Source organism: Pieris rapae, chromosome 21, assembly GCF_905147795.1.
Source record: "Pieris rapae chromosome 21, ilPieRapa1.1, whole genome shotgun sequence".
In the NCBI taxonomy this organism is placed as follows: Eukaryota; Metazoa; Arthropoda; class Insecta; order Lepidoptera; family Pieridae; genus Pieris; species Pieris rapae.
Window position 1 is genome coordinate 6,029,729 of NC_059529.1, and position 22,415 is coordinate 6,052,143.

At 34.6% G+C, this 22,415-nt stretch overlaps 1 protein-coding gene across 1 annotated transcript; it reads right to left on the reverse strand.

The window, feature by feature from the left end:
• Positions 1-19: 19 nt before the first annotated feature.
• On the reverse strand, positions 20-22,300 carry LOC111003621 (ubiquitin conjugation factor E4 B). Its single transcript, XM_045632798.1, has 19 exons — positions 22,112-22,300; positions 21,346-21,960; positions 21,009-21,132; positions 19,786-20,357; positions 19,379-19,627; positions 18,029-18,272; positions 11,819-11,995; positions 10,870-10,990; positions 10,039-10,170; positions 9,211-9,423; positions 8,097-8,439; positions 7,328-7,423; positions 7,086-7,204; positions 6,552-6,690; positions 5,838-5,951; positions 5,146-5,266; positions 4,311-4,417; positions 3,353-3,446; positions 20-2,900 (listed from the first exon to the last, which is right to left on the reverse strand). The coding sequence occupies exons 1-19, from the start codon at positions 22,133-22,135 to the stop codon at positions 2,845-2,847; spliced, it is 3,660 nt and encodes a 1,219-aa protein (XP_045488754.1). The 5' UTR covers positions 22,136-22,300; the 3' UTR covers positions 20-2,844.
• Between the last annotated feature and the right edge of the window lie 115 nt (positions 22,301-22,415).

Below are 22,415 nucleotides of genomic sequence, written 5' to 3' on the forward strand. Positions count from 1 at the left end.
CAATTGAATAAAACAATAATTGATATTTCAATTTTATTGGCATTTCAATAAAGGCTTCATATTATAGAATAGGAGACCTATAGACTATCATGACAAAAAGATAAATACATGAAATTAGTGAAAATCATTAATAATTAAAATCATTAAAAATGCCCCCTCTGCAATAAATTGATTATATTGGCAGTGTTTGGATAATAATTCTCATATCTAACAACTACATTGGGACATACAAATTTTTACATTTGTTTAGAGCCATCATTATGCCCCTATAAAATGCAATATTTGAATTGAACAAAAAGGAACAAAATAACATTACCATTAAGCATATTCAGATTATAATATAAAAACTAAAATTCTATTATTAAGCTATTTATATGCAAAATAAAAATCTAGCTTTCACTATTAATAAAATTCTACATTGATAAGTTTTATATACGTGAAATTGCATATTTTTTAATTTAGGCCTCATTAGACTGAAATGTTAACCTGGGGGTCTAGTCAAGACAGCTTAACAGTAGTGTATGTAGAAAGTTGAAAACTAAATTTGTATGAAAATGACAGCTAGTAGTTGGTAGTTGGTACCAACTGTCGACACTAGTTGTCATTTTCATACATATTTAGTTTTCGACTTTCTACATACACTACTGTTAAGCTGTCTTGACTAGACCCCCAGGTCTGTATTCCAAAACGCAGATCATAAAACAGTTCTACATAGAGAGAGTTAGAATACGGGACCAACCTGCCAGGACTACACTTTTGTTAATCTTATTCTAGACATACCATAAATATTTTATTGTGAATTATACAAATGTGATGATCTGGATTGCCTAGAATAAAATTAAAAATAGGTACTAAGAATGATTTGTCTCTGAGATACTTTAGTTGTGATGATATTTGATATCACATCTATACATAACTATGAAAGATACTCAATGCAGAAGTAAACTAGGACCATTATCAAATAAAAATAGGATCCAGTAATCATTTCTTAATAAGACTGTTACCAATTTGTCGAATCAATTTGCCTTAAATCTCTCTCAAAAGAAACTTATTATCGAATAATACTTTTGAAAACAATATCCAAATCGCTGCTATAATAACATTTAATATTAATATTTACATTTTCTATCATCTTTCTGACGCTTCATTTTGGTATACCACGATAATCTCGTGTATATAAGGCATATGTGACATTCGTCCGTATTTGCCTTCATGTCCGCATACATTACATACATAGTTTTAAAAATTTCAAATTGATAGCAAAAGAAAAAGGCAGGGATAAAACAAAAGATGATTTAAAATGGCGTCTCGTTAAATTGTGATTGGTCAATAGTATTCCTAGTCAAATGCCTGACATAACGTCACGATCATTCTTTCCGTTTGACCAACGACAATAAAACGTCGCCCGCCATGTTTTCTTTAATATTTTATATGCAATATGATAGTTTTTTAAGTTTTTACAGATTATGGTGTGAAATTAGTCTTGTGATTTAATACCTACATGGGCCTACGCGAATTTCTTGCGATTTCCTTTAATAACACTTTTTTGTGAAACTAAAAACTATATTTGGTTAATTCGCTGTAAATAAAGAGAAAGTACTGTGCAAATGTCAATTTGGTAGTTTATTGAAATACATTTTTGTTGTAAATAGAAATTTTGTTGTAATGGCTGCAGCAGAACAAACATTGTGCAAAAAAAAGAAGAATAGCAGAGAGTTTATTGCCAGTTCTTTTCCTCTCTCCCTTGATTTATGAACTGGCAGTAAATATAAAATTAGAAGCATTCAATGTACATTTATTTATTGACGTTCATAAGTGTACATTGTGTTGCCTACATGAATAAATGATGTTTGAATTTTGAAAAGTCTTTCTCTTTATCTACCCTTAGGATTATTTTAGGTGATATATTAGAATACATACTTTGCTTACATCACTCATACATTTGGTAGAACGTGGTTAACGTTACAGTAAATTTTTAGCCCAGGACTACAAACTTTATTGTATTGGTGTAAGTTTGATGTAAGCAAAGTCTAAGTAATATAAGTTCCAATATCATGGTTCATAACAAAGAAAAACCAACAAATTTAATTAAGTTTTTTTATGCAGTTTCATTTGAGTTTTAAGTGTACTTTAGCTTTACTTTAGCGCGGTACAGTATATATAGTAGAATCATTTTATTTGATTTTATGTATAGGCCATGATATTTAACTTAAAATACCACAAATTTTGTTTCAATTTTTATTAAAAAAATATTGTCAAATATTATCAAAAGGAAATTACACGTCGTTCTTATGTGTCCAAAGCTAATTTTTAAAGTAAAATAATATTCATTGAAAAGTATTGCCGTCCCACACTGCGTCATAGTGAATGACAAGATTCGCGACATTTTTAACAATTTTAGGATATCATAAACATATATTTTGCTCAGAAACTAAATAGCTCCTAACTAGGTATTCGGAAATGGTAAAAAAACTTGCGGAACTCCTTCTAAAACCTCCCTCGGTACGTCAAAATTGCGTATACAACGTGCACCAACTTTAGAAAGAGATAGTGTCTATATATCTCTATCACACGTACAAAAAAGAACAGTAATATACAATAAACAAAGTTCTTTAATTTAACGAGATAGATACGCCACATACAGTAACCTACTTCAAATTAATTTCAATATAAACGAACATGACTGATGACGAGCGTGCGACAGAGACAACACTATAAACGATACGCTATCTCTTTCAAATGGCCGAGCAATATTCGTCAAGAAATGTTTAAATCACATTGGACGTTGTCCTAAGTCTTTACACGATAAAACATTATGTACATCAGACTTTGTATTAGCAATATCTACGAAGATTTCTTCTCGCGTTGCCATTGAATTATTCTCTCTTTTAGTTCCGAAGCTGTAACAAAAGATTACGATTGAAGCCTTTTTCGATAATTTGTAGGTTTAAACCATGTATTACATACCCAATTTTGCTATTTTTTATAGTAATTATTATTTATCTACATATAGTTGATAAATCTCTAATTTAAAATAATAAAACAGTTGGCAAACGGCAGGTATTAGGTGATATATTGCAAAAAGGCTCGCCTCTACGATGCTTTAGAAAGCGATCAAGTAGGTATTACGTCACGCAATTTTTCGAGATTCCTGACCTCTCCCATGTAACGCGCCGTAACCAATTATCATCAATTCTTTATATACTTATTTAAAAAAAAACTATGTGATTTTAAATGAACCCTAACACAGGTATATTTACTTAAAGGGTTCCCAAATCTTACACTATGAAAAGAAAGATGTACCTACTTAAAATGAATAAACACTTTTTTATTAAAAAAAAAACAGCAATACCTGGACGCAGTTGATCCTCACTAAGAGGCTGTCGGTTGAAGGGATCGGTCGCGCTATTCAACAAATGCCGTAAGATTACAGATCTATCCATTACCTGAATAAAATAAATAATAAATATCAAATTTTAATTTAGTATTTTTGTGACACAATATTACAAAAAAGATGTTAAATAAATAACAAAATATCATGGCAAATTGCTCTTGGCATTTTAAATTTTGTCTAGAAAAGTTGGTTTAAAGAGGGTAAAATTATGTATGTACGTTTTTACAAAGGGTTATGTCAGAGCTCATCTACGAAAGATTATACAGAACTTTCCATGAAAACTTGTCTTTATTTATTTTTCAGTCTATCCAGCTTAATTTGAAGTGAAACTTCTAATGCGACTTCCAACAAGGTTGCGAACGTTTAACGCTAACATGGAAGGGGTATGAACGCACTGTTGCGTTAAACGTTCTCTTCTGGAGAAGGGGAATAGACAGAGACAGAGCGAGTGTGAATGCGTCGCACTCGAACGCATGCGGGTAGTATACCTGTTACAGGCGAGCGTTACCAACAAGTAGCGTCTAATATTCTAACGCAAGAGGGAGAGAGAAAGAAAGATACACAAGGTAGAAAGTAGGAGAGAGAAAGAGAGTGAGTCGGTAGAACCCAAGCACACGCGCTTGTTCTAGCTATACAGGGAAGTAAAGCTCACATTATTGCATATATTGTTCAATGTTATAATATTCATTATTTCATTTACAAAGATGCGATCAATTGTGAATTGTAAACTAAGTTAATAAAGTTTGCCTTAAACTGATTAATTAAAAACTTAACTGATTTCACAAAAAAAACAAATTCTACCCATCTTATTTTCATTTCCACAATTCAAGTTTCACTACTTCCGCACGAAGGGATTCCACGCGCTATGCTGTAGGTATGAAAAGCTAATAAGGATCTATAAGAATAATGTATTTACCTTGCCCGAAGGTAGGAAGACTGGATCGGTCATCAGAGTATCCATAAGAGGATCTCTGAACTCTTCAGGTGCATCTGCGAATTCTTCGCTCTTTTGCTGGTTTGATACTAAAATAATTATAGAAATTGGCTTATATGTGTTATTCTATTAGCCTCTGCACACATCAAATTCAATATCGGGGAAGTGGTGGAGAGCAGACTAGATATCCTCTGGTATAAAAGGCCGGCAACGCACGCGCGCGCCCTCAGGCAGGTCCATGGGCGGCGGGCCCATGGACACTCAATCAAAGGCTCGTTTAACATGGTTTAACATCAGGTGAGTCTCCTGCACGGTTGCCGGCTGTTTCATATAAAAAAGTGTAGGCAAATCCTAATTTTAACTAACTCAGAAATTGGTTCGACCGAGCTCACGAGTTTATCCCCACCACCAGTCCCGACATGGTCACCGATTTTATTATTACTATCTGCCAATGGCACACAGTAATAATGCACTTTTATATAAAATTTTGTCACGTCTATATTCAAATATCATCGAGTTTAACTATAAAATAAGATATTTCCTTAAATATTGGTTATTTTTACGTATACATTTTCAACTGTCCTTTACTAATTTAACTTGTATATAATTTTCAATTTTGCTTAATTAAAATAGCACCAAACTATTGTGGATTTTAAATGAATTAATTTTGAAAAACCCTTACAGTTTACAATTATTTTTTAAATCGAAACGCCAATACCTGGACAATATGTTATTGTCAATATGATTAAGTTAATTATGTTGTCTTTTATATCAATTTTGTATGTATTCTGTGAAACAAATAACAAAAACTACTTACTAGCGATCTGGTATGCGTTGTCGGCTAGAGTTTTAAACCTTTCGATCTCAGTGGACGTTTTGATGCAGGACTTCGCTAACCTCACGGCCGCCTCTTCGAATAACTCCTTGCGGAAAGAACGCTGAAAATTGTTTTGTAACTTTTATAGTGTAGTCACATGTGAACAACAGAAATTGAAGATACACATTTGTCCTCTTGCATTGTCTCGGTTTCCTCGTAGCATACAAAATTAAATAAATCTTCATAACTTTCATATTATATAAGCTTACAAGACACCCACTAAGGGGAGTGAATGGGTATGTTGTTGACCTTTGTGGGAGAAGTTTGCTCTTTTTACAACAATTAGAGGTCGTATCTTTCAGGGAAGACCTCCAACGGTCCCTCTACAGTTTGCAAAACCACAAGTTTATTGTAACCATTTATATGTAAATTTTGTTTATTTTTAAAACGCATATCATACTTGCTATTAAGGTGTACAATAGTGCTTTTATGTTATTTTTAAATTTTAAGTTATAAATAACTTCTCTTATTTAATAATAATCTTGAGAAAATATTAATCGCCACAAAAATAACTTGTTTCAAACATTAATTTATTAACGTTCTATAGACTGCTATCACAATGTACCAATAACTGTTCCGACACCTGGAAAAGACTAACAAATAGAAGATAAATTATTATAAAATTGCTATACCTCGTCTGCAGCAAGTGCGGCGTGGAACTGTGGTGAGTCGAGATGCAAATAGATATCCACTAGCTGACTTAGCAGTCTCCGTGGCTCCCAGCCGTACTTCTCAGGCCGACGTACCTGGAAAAAGAAAAAACATAAAAAAAAATATTCCGGCTTGAAGGACCAATGACTGGAAAACAGCCATTTACCAATTAGAAACCGGAAATCGTTATTAAATTTACTTGCCCATAGAGGCAATGGAAATAATATTAAAATTTTAATAGTAACATTTTTTTTTATAGAACAGGTGGCAAACGGGCTCATAGGCTCACCTGATGTTAAGTGATACCGCCGCCCATGGACACTCTCAATGCCAAAGGGCTCGCGAGTGCGTTGCCGGCCTTTTAAGAATTGGTACGCTCTTTTCTTGAGGACCCTAATTGTTTAAGCTATACTAACAATAGTCACTCTCATATGTTCAGACACTCTCGATGCCTATATATAGCTAATAGTAGCTTATAGTACAGTTGCACTTTAGATAACAACATACAGTAGTATGTTGTGTATGTATGTATAAGTAGAAAGAAACGAAAATAGTGTAAAATGTCTTGTTACTGTTTCTGTAATATATAGGTTAATTTCTTCACAATTAAAATCTACACAAATCAAGATTTTTTGGAAACACGTTTTAATAGACATTAATTATATAGAGTAAACAACTCAGACAGTATAAATTACCTTGAGATTATTGCATTTAGGTCCGCAGAGTTGCTGAAGATTGAAGTTGAGCATCGTGGCAAGTCGCTCAACCAACTCAGCACGCAGGAATGGCTCCTTGATTTCCACAGTTAAATATTCTAACATGTCCACCGTCTCCCTATATATTGACATTAATTAAAAATCATCAGAAAGGTAGAATTTATGGCAGTAGCCAAATTTATTTCTACTTTATTTATTTAAAAATCCTGCGCAACAATCCAAATACATACATAACACTCATAATTTTTAGATAATGTTGACAAATTTTAATGCATTTAATGTATACCTCTGGAAAAATAATGAAACTAATTTAATATTCATCTGTTTTTTGTACCAAAATAATGGCTTCTAAATGTACTTTCACAGCCAGTTCAGAAATCAAGAGAGAGACGGCAATAAAGCCATTACTTTTACCTCAAGATCAATAATTTTAAGGACAATTATTTGGATATATGCAAAAGACCTAAATAAAATGTGTATATCTTATAAATGGTGTATATTAATTTTTCTTACCTAGCTAGAGTAAGGTATGAGCGACATTGTCTTTCGTCCTGCGCAAGCGCACGTGTCCGCGATTCGCTTCCCGTTCCAGCTGTCTCCGCATCTTGTGCTTCGTGTATACGCTTCAAGTACTGCAAAAAAAAAATTAATTACAGTTAATCTGACGAGTGAAATTGGCTCCCATTGGTCTTACAAGATATGATTAGGCATTTTAAAAGACAATAATAAATAAATATAACTAAAAAAATACATACCGTTAAGCATTCGTCTAATAAGAATGTAGTATCGTTCATAAGCATATTGATAAACTTCACGAATTGACGGCCCGAACGTGATTCTTTCACTATTGCCTGAAAAACACAAAGATTCCATAAATGGTCATAGTTTTGGCTTCTGAAGATTTTGTGAATCGTTATTCGTAATATCAATTGACTAATAGGTATGTCTTCTATATACTCATAAATCTGGAGTTACAAATCTCTATATATATATAAAAATCTCGTGTCATGTCAGTTCCTTTACTCCTTCGGAACGGCTCGACCGATTTTTATGAAATTTTTTATGCATATTCATGGGTCGTGGTCGTAGTCGTCGGTAGGTCTGAGAATCTTTATGAAAAAAAGTCGACGACGTGTGTCAGGCACTGGATAATCACCTAATTGCCTATTAGATTTAAAAATCATCATGTAACAGATTCAGAAACCTGAGTCCAAGACCTAAAGAGTTTGTAGGGCCACTGATTTATTTATTATTTTAAGTATTGAATAATTAATTATTAAAAATTATCAGGTAGGGTGTATATTTATTTATTGTGTCCTCAATCATTGGAAGAATATAGACGTATTATTTATTATAAACAAAACACACAAAATAACAATAATCAAAGAGAAAAAATTAAATATACCCCCTGTTCTATAATAAAATGTTTTTTTTTATAGAACAGGGGGCAAACGTGCAGGAGGCTCACTTGATAAGATATTATTAAATTAACCTTATCATCAGTGCCACCATTTTGATACTTACTTGTTTATGAATTGGCCGCTCCCACATGCCCTTCAAAATAATGCTGATATGAAATCGTATCGTGAACTTATCGTAGAACTCTGTACTTTGGCCCGTCGTTTCAATGTCTGTGTAAAATTTCATCAACGCACTGGGTAATGCCGTTTGGGACATTGGGTGTTCCATGAATATTTCGTAGACATTCTTCAGCTTTATGGGCAACGATAGATTTATCACGAAAAGGACCTCCACTATTTTCGCCACGAGATAGGGGTTTTTAATAAGATGAGAATTGCAGATGGCGCTCAAAAGCCAGGTTATGATCGGGTCATCAATGTAATATGCCACGATTTGTGGGACGTATCTGTTGAAGAAAATCATCTTTTAACTATCACGGTAAATTTAATTTTAATAAAAACTATCGCGCGATATTAACTGCCCAAATGTTTCATGAGTTGGATAATGTACTAATAAGGGAGCGTTAAAGTATTATGTAAAGAATTTGCTTTACAGCACAGTGTTATAACTTTTAGTTATAAAGAAAGAGTGAGTGAGTGTGTGTGTGTGTTGTGTCAAGAATCTTTGCGTGACGTAATACTTGAACGCCCTCTAAGAACGTGAAGAACTGGCAATTAAATCTATGATCCCCAACTATTTTGTTTCACAAGATGATTGATTACGTATATTGAACGTTAAAGTTAAAAATAAGTTCGGGAAATGAGGGTAGATAACCTTTTTAATGACATTAATAAAATATTTGACTCAAACTTTTAACGTTTCACACTTAACATTGATAACCTTTTTCTTATGTTTAATTTTCGATTGAAAACTTAATGTAATATTAAAATTCACTACCTGTATATTTAAAAAATATTCTAATTATACATTAATAAATATAAAAGAGTTTATTTATTTATTTATTAAGTCTACAACATCTACTGATAATTTTGATAAAATCTTCTATCTAATATGTACGACAATATATGTAAAACAAAGTTTTGCTAAACATAGGAATTATATAAAATACAATTATAAACATAAACAAGACAAATACACAATAAAATAAAATTACTTAAAGTAGAGAAGAGTTGTTTAAATACTTGTTTCTTGTATTAAAATATTAACGTATACTCACTGAACGGCAAAAAGCATGAACTCCGCGACATCTTCCACGTACCACTCGGGCGTGGCTTTGAAGGCGTGCGCAGGCGACGAAAATGGCGCGTCCGTCGCATCGCGGGCTGCGTCCATTTGCTTCACGAGCAACGCACACACAGACGAATAGAATTGGATCCCACGACGCATCAATTCCGGATCTAGGAGCGCCGCTTCAGCGCACTGTTTTGACCTGAAATTATTAGTTATATTACTAAAAAGTACAAAATTATACTAGAAATAAATAGGTGGACTTTCTATAGAAAATGTATATATTATATTTATTAACCCCTTTTTGCATCGTCAGCTACTTTGTATTTCGCTCAATTTGAGGAGTTGTGTTTTGCAGCCATTAGGCGAACGCCACAAGCAACTTGGTGTAAGGAAAAAATAAAAGAAATGTGAATTAAAATTTAAAAGTTATCGTTAAAAAATCATATTAAAGCGAACGCTATTAACAGAGCAGCTAGTAAATAGATAAAAGTGTAGTACTCGAAAACCAAAGACAATATTTTTTTTTATCTTACTCTATCAATTTCAATTAACTCACGGGTAGAATAAGGGCCTGTTTCACAATGTATGGATAAAGTACCAAATAGCTATTCAACACATACATTATTCGGGAGATAAAAGTTCCGAATAAGAAACTCTTATCTGACAGTCGTGAAACGCAACTTTATCGTTTATCAACGTTATTCAACGCAACGTTTATCCTACCAATAACTAATAAATACCTTATTTGGAACTTATCCGGACATTATGAAACAGACCCTAAATGTTAAATTACCATATATTTAAAATATATTACCTATGTAGTCTTTTTATCTGCCGTTTCCACCGACGAAGTAATTCCCTATTCCGTACTGCCGTGAAACTGTTCCGCCATTGTGGTTCGGCCGCCATTAATTCTTCCATCACCTTTTGTAGGTCACGGAATGCGCTGTAAAATATATAATAAATCCAAATAATTTAGGATCAAATATAAAAATGTTGTCAGCTAGTTTTATTGGAAAATTCTCGTTTGGGACCGTCCATATATTACGTCATTCTTAATTAGGGGGGGGGGGGGGGTTTGATCTGCGGATGACGGTAAAATGATTAATTTTGAATTAATGATGAAGATTATTTCTAACTAAAATAACTCATAATAAAAGAAATCGGCGCTGTTTAAACAAAGTCGGCTTCCTTTGTCTTTGCCGCGCGCCTGATTTGCAATGTTTTATTTTGTCAAACTGGTAATGACGTCAATTTTGGGAGAAGGGGGGGGGGGTCAGTAAGAAATGACGATAGGATGATTATAGGGGGGTCTAAAATCGGGAAAAAATCGATGACGTAATTTATGGACGGCCCCTTTCCGATAATGTCCATATGCGTCATTCAGATTTATTAACCCTTTTCTTAGCGTCGCAAATCCTCTACGACTAATTTCGTGTTATATATGTGTTAAAACCATTTAAGTTACATTTTTTTTACTATCGTTTTAAGTTAAATACTCATCAATCTCTATTGATTACAGCGAAAAATAAATGCTTCGTTGCTGAAAACGACGCCCAGAGATAGCTGCCGAGAGAGAGACAGCGAAAACAAAATTTGAAAGAAAATGACGTAAGTGCAATAAGATCTTCTTAGTTTTGCTTACCGGATTCTTCTCTGATGCGTGTGTAAGGCGGGTATGAGAGCGACATGATGCATGTGAAGTGTGAGGAACCAGCAAATTGTCTGGAATTTTGCTTCGGGCCAGGAATGGCTTGGATCATTATCTGCAAGGTTAATTGTGAACATATAGAAACAATTTTCCGTAACACATAGTTGTAAGTTTTTTATCCTACTTTATGTTGATGTCTTTATTTAGAGTATGGAAGATTACGAACTTGCCTAACTTGATTAATATAGTAAATGTGTACAATTTCATCAATTTTAGAAACGGCTAGGGTGCGGTTCAAGTATTACATAAGCATATTTACGGTAATTTATCCCCCCTCTTGGCAGCAAAGGTAAACAAAAAACTCAAATAGTACATAAACGTATTAACTTTTTGTAGGAATCCTCGAAAATGGATTCCGTTTTCACCCCCCCTTACCCCATAGTGCTTAGGTAATACTTGACCGCAGTGGCGTACCAAAGGGGGCACGGCGGGGGCGGTCCGCATTGGGTGTCACCTTTTTCAGAGTGACACCCAACCCGCTCTCTCAACTTTAAGAACAGGACCTGGATGACCGAGCTTCACTCGGTATTTTTTTAAATTTTTTATATATTGTTTTTATTGGAAATTATATTTAAGTACGAATTACATACTAATAAAATGATGAAATATGAATGTTATTATCGAATAAAGTTAATTATATTCATATTTAAGTTTTTATTTGACTGACATCTTTTAACGAGCAATCATATATTTAAGTTGATAAAACACAAATAAAATGACATTTTCTAGAAATGATTCCTAGCTAAATCGATTTATCGCCCCCGAAACCCTCTGTAGACTAAATTTCAAGAAAATCGTTGGTGCCAATTCCGAGATTCCAATTATATATATATAGAAGAATTGCTCGTTTAAAGATATAAGATATATTTGGATAGATACTCACTAAGCGCATCCAGCCAATCCTGTGCCTCTTGATTGGTGAAGAACAACCTCGTCTCATCCTTTATATTCAGCCAAGTGCCCGGTTGAAAGGTGTATAGCGGGTAAACTCTCTCTTCCAGCTTGATCCTAACTGAGAGCAACTGAAGTACCGAGCAGACATTCAACATGAATCCGTCACCTGAAATTATTTTATAAAAAATAAATCCGTGGCGCTACAACCTCTTTAGGTCTTGGCCTCAGATTTCTGAATCTGTTTCATGATCATTTTTAAATCTAATAGGCATGATCAGCCTCCAGTGCCTGACACACGTCGTCGACTTTTTGGGTCTAAGACATGTCGGTTTCCTCACGATGTTTTCCTTCACCGTTCGAGAAAATGTTAAAATGCGCACATAGAAAGTCCATTGGTGCACAGCCGGGGATCGAACCTACCACCTTAGGTATGAGAGTCGCACGCCGAAGCCACTAGGCCAACACTGCTCCACCATTTCATCATAACTTTTAATGTTTAATGAACTTTATTTCTCATTACAAAAAAAAATTATTATATACGAGCGAGATACACGTCGCCATTAGCCGTCTCAATTTAAGTCTACTATGTTCACACTAACATGCATCTTTAATGCCTTTTTGAATTTGTCAAACACACCAATATTGCATATTTTAGATGGTAATTGATTAAATAATTAAATAAGTTTTTTTTATAGAACACGGGCTGTACGAGTGAGTCTCAAATGCGACAGATTAAAATAAATCACCGCGGCCGTGTGGCCGGCCTTTCAGAACGTTCTTTGCTGGAAAATTCCTTTCTTACTGATATAGCAATAAAGTTTTTCATTCTTGCCACTTCTCGTTCGTTCTACGCCCACAATTTTAGTAATAAATAATTTAAACTTTATTGACATCTTTAACGCTAGTATGATTATATTTAAAGATGTGAACATATTACGTTCAATTATATTTTCGATAACAATACATCTATCGATCCATTGTTTTGTTTCGATTGAAACTGCGCAGTTTAAAATTAAAAAAAAAAAACATGTATATATTTCAGTCGTGTCTAAAATTGACTGAGCTATTTTAATGCAATAAACATCTTAAAGTTACGCGTGGTAATTAGACTTTGTCTGAACGTAAATTATATCTCAATGATTCCTTTACAATAATGTTCCAACCCTGAAACATTCGCATGATTAAAACCTGCATGGTCACCATTACGCGTTAACCTTACCGTGTGACATGCTAAAAATACTGTAACAGTTCAAGCGATGTTTAATTAGGGTCACGGCCGATAGAACATTGTATTGTCTCAATGACGCAGTATTGATGCGTTGGCTAACGGTATTTTATAGTGAGTTGAAACTCTATCCAATAGCCGAGGTTAATAAATAAGTATCGATAGTAGTAGGTTCCTTCTTGTACATTTATAAACATTGTTAAATGTGTAGGGCTTTTTAGGCCCGTGTTCTAGAAAGTAGCTTCAAAACATTACAAGCCATTAATTATGTTTAAGTTTGGCATATTTTACAAGACAAGATTGAGACTTGACATGTGCCTTAATAAGAGAGCTATTCGTGCAGCACTAATGTAGGGAATCTCTGATAAATTCAAGGAAATTAATATAATTACCTGTTCCTCGCAATACAGTCATAAAAATATTATGTATGTACACAAAAATAGTGATTAGTTAACTACAATAGAACATACTAGACAATCTAAAGTTAGTTATTATTTTTTGGGAAAAGTGTACTCTTCTTTAATAAAATCACAGAGGCTCTTTTTTCTCTGCCTTTTAATAAATTTAAGAAATGTATTAAAGAAAAGCTGTGTAAACAGGCTCTTTAAGGATTATCTAGTTGATAAAGGGGCCTGGGACTATTGCTAGACAGGCTAATTTTAATTAATTTGCGATATTTGTTTCAAAATAAGTGTTGTTTGATGATTTGTTTTTTTAAGAGTACCGAGAGGATTTTACGCCGGCTTTTTCTCTCGGCCTACACCCTGTCTTCTTTGCTGATGAGAGATGCCTACAGATTCAAATTTAAGGACGTGGAATAAGTGATACCTGTATCTTATGTTCCATAATAAACATATTTTATTTTACTTTTTCATTTTAATATATCTCTAATCGCGAAAACCGAAAACTTGTTTAATTTATTCACATATCTTAATTTTGCCGTGAGCGCTTTTATCCTTCCTAGCTTAATTATCTTATCAGTAAATAAAAATATAGAATTAACTAAATTTTTTTTCAATTGACGTTCATACATACTTGGTTAGCTATATCAATAAAGTTATTTCCCATCATTTTCACCACTTACTTCTGAGTAGTCACGAGAGACTAGCGAATAGGTACATGTGTCAAAATAACATTATTCGCAAGTTATACTTAGCGCTAAGTCTGAATACTTAATTGTGAACAACACTCATTCTTTATCGAACCCAAGTTTTTTTTAAATCGGGACTTAACCACTCGGCTAACATATATAACTGGTACATAGTTTAAATACGAAAATAATTGTATTTACAAAATTGACAACATAATATTGGATAAACGCCAATATATCACAGACGAGGTGAGCGACATTGCGTTGTAAATCTATTTAAACGCAAGACGCTAGTAAAACGCAGTATCTTTAAGTAATCAATGTCACGCCAGTTAGTTTTTTAAATCAAAAGAAGCTATATAAGTCACATAAACTCGTCTAAACAGGCGGAAAATATCGACAATAATATAAGTCTTTCTTCCTTTGGAGAAGAGACTCTTGGGCCATGTGGATAGAGTGCACTTAATAAACATTGAAGTTAAAAAAAAACATTGAAGTTAAAAAAAAAACATTGAAGTAAAAAAAAAATTGAAGTTAAAAAAAAACATTGATGTTAAAAAAAAACATTGAAGTTAAAAAAAAAAACATTGAAGTTAAAAAAAACATTGAAGTTAAAAAAAAACATTGGAGTTGGCAACTGGTGGTATTGGTGATCCCAGAGCTGGTGTTTTCCACGCTCAACGAAAAGGGATCGCAATACAGCGAGGAAATTTATTTTAATGTTTAAAGAACTTTATTTCTCATTACAAAAAAAAATATTTTATTTACATGAGAAAATATTAATATGCATACGAGCGAAATACAAGTCGCCATTAGCCGTCTTAATTTTAGTCAACTGTGTTCATTGTAACATGCATCTTTACTGCCTTTTTTTTTTTTTTTTTTTTTTTTTTTTTTTTATAGAACAGGGGGCAAACGGGCAGGAGGCTCACCTGATGTTAAGTGATACCGCCGCCCATGGACACCCTCAATGCCAGAGGGCTCGCGAGTGCGTTGCCGGCCTTTTAAGAATTGGTACGCTCTTTTCTTGAAGGACCCTAAGTCGAATTGGTTCGGAAATACTTCAGTTGGCAGCTGGTTCCACAGAGTGGTGGTGCGCGGCAAAAACTGCCTGGAAAAGCGCGCAGTTGTGGAACGGCGGACGTCGAGGTGATACGGGTGGAATTTCGTATTCTGCCTCGACGTCCGATGATGAAACTCAGCTGCAGGTATTAATCCGAACAACTCCTCTGAACACTCTCCATGGTAAATGCGGTAGAAGATGCAGAGAGACCCCACATCTCTACGCAACGCCAAAGGATCAAGCCGCTTGGAGAGATTTTGGTCGTCAACGATTCGAGCCGCTCTTCGTTGAATACGGTCAAGTGGAAGAAGCTGGTACTGGGGAGCACCCGCCCAAAGGTGGGAACAGTACTCCATGTGGGGCCGAATTTGCGCTTTATATAGTTGCAAGCGGTGGCCCGGAGTGAAGTACCGTCTCGCCCTGCTGAGCACACCGAGCTTTTTGGAGGCTAATTTTGCCTTTCCCTCCAAGTGACCGCGAAACTGAACGTCGTTCGATATGTCAACGCCAAGTATTCCAATGCTGGCTGTGGCTTTAAGGAGAGTGTTTTCGAAAAGAGGAGTAGCGACAAAGGGTGTTTTTTTAGCGGAAAACGCGCAAACTTGTGTCTTTTTGGGGTTAAATTGGACTAGGTTTAGTCTGCCCCAGTCAGAGACTCCACGTAGTAGGGTTTCTACTTCAGACACAAGTTTGTTCCGGTACTCATCGACATCTGCCCGAGAAATACTTGCCCGGCCAGTGTAAAGAGTGTCCCCAGTGCTGTCATCCGCATAGCAGTGAATGTTGCTAAGTTGCAACATATCATTGATATGCAGAAGAAACAGGGTCGGGGATAAAACACAGCCTTGTGGGACCCCAGCGTTCACGGGTTTAAGGTCGGAACATGCTCCGTCGATGACGACCTTGATGCTCCGATCGGCCAGAAAGCTGGAGATCCAATCGCATAATTTCTCGGGAAGCCCATAGGCTGGAAGCTTCGAGAGCAGTGCTCTGTGCCACACCCGATCGAAGGCTTTCGCTATGTCCAAACTAACCGCTAGAGCCTCCCCCTTGGACTCAATTGCCTCCGCCCATCTATGCGTAAGGTATACGAGAAGGTCACCAGCCGAACGACCACGACGAAAGCCGTACTGAGAGTCACTTATCAGCTGGTGGCCCTCCAGATACTCCAGGAGCTGGCAATTAATAATGGATTCCATTATTTTGGAGAACAAGGAGGTTATCGCTATTGGGCGATAGTTGGACGGATCGGAGCGATCGCCTTTTTTAGGGATCGGATGTATCGATGCGATCTTCCAGCACTCCGGGACAGTGCCAAGCGAGTACAGGTACCGGAAAAGGCGCGTTAAGACCGGAGCCAACTCAGGAGCACAAGTACGCAGCACAATTGGAGGAATACCATCCGGCCCGCTCGACTTATGTATGTCCAAGGAAGACAATGCTTTACGGACAGCACGTTGCCGGAATGTAACTTCCGGCATCGAAGGCATTTTTTTTTAGTTCTCTTTTTATCAATTTTCGTTGCTACTATGTAAGTTCAGAATATTGTAAATACTTTTTAAATATGAAAATTATTTCATACTGTCAAGTAACTAGAGATACGTCATACAAGAAGAAGACACCTCTCTCGGCCATTGCCTGCTTTTTCTTTAGCAAAACAAACTAAATATTTTGTTTGTTTTTCGTGAAAATTAGTATTTGTTATCATTTGAAGTTTCTCTATATTAAAAGACAAATGTTATATAATCGTAAACGCTTAATTAGTTTAAGAGCACGATATGATATTTTTCTATTAAATTTTGTTTACGCTATGATAAAAGACAATTGAAAATGGACAAATATTGAAATGTATATATATGTTATAATTAATTCCAGACCGCATACGCTAATCGATTACAAAACTAAGTATTACAATGGAAAATTATAATTGAAAAATTTATGTTAATTAAAACGTCTATTAGTTGCTACGTAAATTATATAACTGCAACAATTTGCGTTAACACTATTTTAATGAGAAAACAACTTGATTTATTTCCTTATTTACCGTTTGCAGTAATAGTTACTTTGACACGCACACTTTTTTTTTATAGAACAGGAGGCAAACGGGCAGAAGGCTCACCTGATGTTAAGTGATACCGCCGCCCATACACACACAATGCACAAATAATTATATAGATTAAGCAGTTTTGTTTAACATCTCAACATGAAATTAATATTTTGTGTTTGTCGAGGAAGGCTATATTGTACGCTATGACCTATATACATTAATATCTCCGTCCCGTGTACTAAGGTTGAAATCTCGCAGAAATTTTCCGTTTACAAATTCTAGCTACACGTAGTTCTTAATATCTGTGATTTATATTAAACAAAAGTATAGTTTGCGAGTTTTTTTAATTTATTCTACTTATTTTATTTCTAATAATAAATATTTGTGAATGATTCTTTTCTTTAGTAAGTCTCTAATAGAATAGATAAAAACATTTGTGTGACATAGGATGCAATATCAAAGGAATATATATATATTTTGCCACCTGACCAAAGAAGAGATGGGTATCTGATTTCGTTTAAGCAGTTTGAAATATTATTGTATATTTTAAATTTAAATTTTAAAATTTTCTTTAATTTTTTTTAATTGTATTTTTGTCTATTAATGTACTCACTTGTTTTCCTAAAGTATATTTATGTAATCTGTTTTGGGCTTTCTGTATTGTCTAAGTGTTTTGTATTATATGTATGTTAGCTATAAGATTACTAATAATTAATTAAATAAATAGAGGTACGCAAAAATTCTTCTCCGAGTTTTTTGTTTAAAATAACTCACCAGCCAGCGATCTCTCATCCGTCTGCAGCCGTGCTCTTCTTTCATTCCTCTGCAGCAAAGCTGCGAAGTACATCAGGAATGGTTCTCTTGCTTCCGGACATAAAAGGATGTTATGGCATATGGTGTGCAATGTGTTTCGACTCGCTTCAACTTCTCTCTGCAGCGCAAATGCTAAGCTTTGATCGGTTCCCGTTGCAAACATTCTTTCAGCGAAAAGTGGGTTCTCTTCCGCGAATAATGACATCTGAAATTGGGTAAATTACTTAAACTTGATACATTACATACTTTCACTAAAAAACTCAAAAAATATCTTGTTAAGCTGTCCTATACTGATATAGAAAACATTCTTATCGTACAAAAATAGTATAGGTATAAATTTGTTAAGTAAAATTAATTAATTAAGTAACGTTTAGATGTAAAAGGAAGAGACTGGCTGCCCACAGCACAGGGAATCCTAGTGTGGGGGCCAGTGCACTCTACTTTATAGAAACATTAATGTATTTTGTGTCTAATAAAGTTATTTCTTTCTTACATTCTTGGAAATTTTATTTTAATGTGTAATTGTCTTATCTTGTTTATGTTTTTAAATGTATTTTTTTTAATTTCTATTTTTAGCAAAACTTATGTTTACATATATTGTCGTACATATTAGATAGAAGTTTTTATAAAATTATCAGTAGATTTCGTAATATGAATGATGTTGTGGACTTAATAAATAAATACAGCGAAGGTATGAATTTTCGAGAATAAACACCATATTGGCCGTTGGAAATACCACAACTTATAAGGGGAATCGCCGTCTTCAGATATATTAAAGGTTTCAAAAGGCACGCTTATGTTTAAGGAGGCTAGAATGAAGGTACCTAGATATAACAAAATAAATTTTGAAGTAGTGTCTCAATACTACTGGTCGTACTTGAATTCGTGTATGCGGTGATTTTATTCTATATAAGTGTTTATACTACGTATTTGCGTGTTGTTCTCACGAGTATGTAAGTGCGTGCTCCTATTTCACCATGCCTCCTACTGATAGAGGACAAATCTGTGTTTTCAATTTATTTTATTATTCTTTATTACTCAAGATGTCATATAAAACATGGTGTAATGGTTGCAGCTCCTTACAAACATTGTGTAACGAAAAACTTGGCGATTAAAAAGAGTGGCGGAGAGTTTATTGCCAGTTCTTCTCTTCCGTTCTACGCCTCTGATTTGAGAACTGGCAGTAAATGTAAAATTAGTATCATTTTATATTTCTTTTCTTTTTTTGACGTAAGTGTACATTATGTTACCTATATGAATAAATTATTTTTGACTTTGAATATATTTTATATTATACTTTAAAATACTCACAGCAAAGAAAGGTCCAAGGAAACTGACTCTAGCAATTTCCCGTCCTGGTGCAGTGGTGACTGACTCTGGGCATAAACTGGGTAGACGGGCTATGAGCGCACAGATCGGCCTGGCAGAATGTCTAGGTCCATCCCTCAGTTCACACAGGGACCGGAGTGCCCTTAAGGCCGCACTCTCACCCCGACTTACAAGAGGAGACACACGCCGACGCATCTCTTCGCGTATACCCATTAGTAATGGCACAAACACCTTAAAATAATATAAACTTAAACCAATTGTCATAAAGTCACTCGAGGATGCCTAATGAATATCTGTATAGATCATTATAACTATGGCAGAATCGTTTATTGAGAGATAACATTCTATAATTAATACAAGGAAAGTTTATAATAAACAAGAAAACAAACCTCATCGAGAGCTTCTTGATCTTCATATGTGTTTAATAGTATTTCAGGAATGAGACCAGACGGCGTATTTCCAGTCATGAGGTATGGAAGAAGTGGTGACTTTCTACTTTTTTGCAAGTCAAATTTCCTTCTCAACACTAAGACTAAGTGATCAACTATTAATGATTGCATACTTAAAATCAAATCACTCAACGGTGGCACTGAACTTTTTTTTGGGTTATCTCTTTCATAAACATTAACATTGTAGTAGAATTTTAGTAAATAGCTCACAGCTAATGCTTGATTAGTAATGTCTTTTGGTAACGGTAAAAGTGGTGATGGACATTCACCCTCATCAGTCTCCATATCTAAATTACTTGGGTCTTTTGCAAAGAGATCATCAACACACTCTTCGCTCAATTCTTTCATTGATTGCTTCATAAGGAGTACAACTAGTGCTTTGTGATTTAAAGGGTCTGATCCATCAACTATTTGCAACATTACATCCATTAAAGCTTCTGATGCTAATTCATCTATAGATAGCTTAGGATTATCAAGTAAGGCTGCAGCTACAGATGGTACAAAAATTCGCCCTGCAAAGAAAGGAAAATAAAATATCTTCTAGACTATAAAAGTAGTTAAGCAAATACTTCTTAACAATAACTACAACTTGGTTTACTTGTTACCAGTAACTAGTTTAAATGCAAAGATGCAAAAAAATATTTTTTTTCTTATAGAACAGGGGGCTGACGGGCAGGAGTCTCACCCAATGTTAAGTGATACCGCCGCCCATGGACATTCTCAATGCCAGAGGGCTCGCGAGTGCGTTGCCAGCCTTTTAAGAATTGGTACACTCTTTTCTTGAAGGCCCCTAATTGTTTAAGCTATACTAACAATAGTAAAAAAAAGTGTTGTTGACATTTTCTTACAATGCATTTAACATCAGAAATGGAAACTAGTGTATAAGCATCTATATGATTCAATTAACAATTGGTTTCCAAGAAATAAACAACATTACAAATGAATCACTGTATATCATTGCAAGATAAAGCTTATTTTAGAAAGTAGGTTACTTACATAACCATAGCCAACTATACTCTACAATTAAGTAATTAAATCTAAATTACCATAAAAATATAATTAACCTCATTAATTTAAAAACCCCATAACTTTTTTGTTCAAAACTACTTTTTTTTTATTCATCCCTGTATTTGTTTAATAATGAAAATAAAAATAAATCATACCAGAACTTTCTTCAGACCAGGTAACTTGTAACATTTTTCCTACAATAATTCTTAATTGTTCTTCTGTCAGCTCAGTAAATTTAACTGTATGAGATGGTGATTGAAGAGTATCATTTTCTTCTACCTATAAAAACATTCTGATGTAGAATACTTTAGAATATAAGGTTTTCCAAAAAACATTAAGTTGATTTTGATAGGTATATAATACTACACTTATTATCATTATATCATTTATGGTTTATAAATAAAATTCTAAATAATTGTAGTTACATCAATGCTATTAGATTTAAATTTTGATAAGTTTTAATTTAATAACATATATAACCAGTTCAGTTACCTCCATTGGCTCTTGTTGATTTTCTGACTGTGAATTTCTTTCTGATACATCATCTACTTCCATTGATAAAGAGCGTCTAGAGCAGCTTGGAGAAGCATTGTTTGCCCTTGGCCTGACAGGTAGTGGTTCAACAAATTGGGGTGGTGATATTGACCTAGAAGTACTGTCTCCTCTAATGGTGACTCCTTCAGATCCACTTACAGTAGACTGTGGTAATGCCCCCACTCTAACAGATCCACAGCCTAATAAAGTGTCATCACCCATTGAATCAAAGCTATTGTATTGTCTTGTTTGAGATAAATCTGTCATTTTAGTATCAGGCATCTCATCTAATAAGTTATTATCTGTCTTTTCGGTAACTATTAAACCATCTGCTGATATTTTTGATTGATCTGATACTTCATTTTTATTCTCAGAATAATTTTGTCCTGTATTTGTGTCTGGTGTATTTTCTGTAGAACTTCTTGGCAAGGATGTGGGTGATAGACGTGTCAATGGTGTATTTAAAACATCTGATGGAACAGAGGCACTGGGTGTGACTGGAGGGCTTATAGGAGCTGGTGAGGGACCTGTTCCTCCAAGAGCTGCTAGCCTAGCTAACCGTCGTCTTCTAATCTGTAAGCCAAAAACGTGAGCTAGAGGCACGTGTTCGTGGTATAACACTTACGCTAGCGTACAACAACACAACACCAACGCTTTGTTTTGTTACGAAATTAGATCGACCATACGCACATTAAATGCAATGTTCACAAGAACAGAAACTTACCTCCTCTTGACTTAATTCACTCATTTCTGCAAATTTAATATACCTATTTAAGGAAACTCTTAAATGAAATCGTTAACCACAATTTACTGGTGAAATGCACATATATAAAATCAAAGAATGGAATAAGAAACACTACGTCAAACAGTCAGTCACCTTTGTGGCTCAGCTGAGAGACAATTCTGATTTGACGTTTGTTGTTAAAAAGATGACGAGAAAGTATTGAAAATACACGCGTCATCGTCGTTTTTAAACGGATCTAGTGAGAATATTGTCGTAGCATGCATCATTATTATTAAAAATGTAG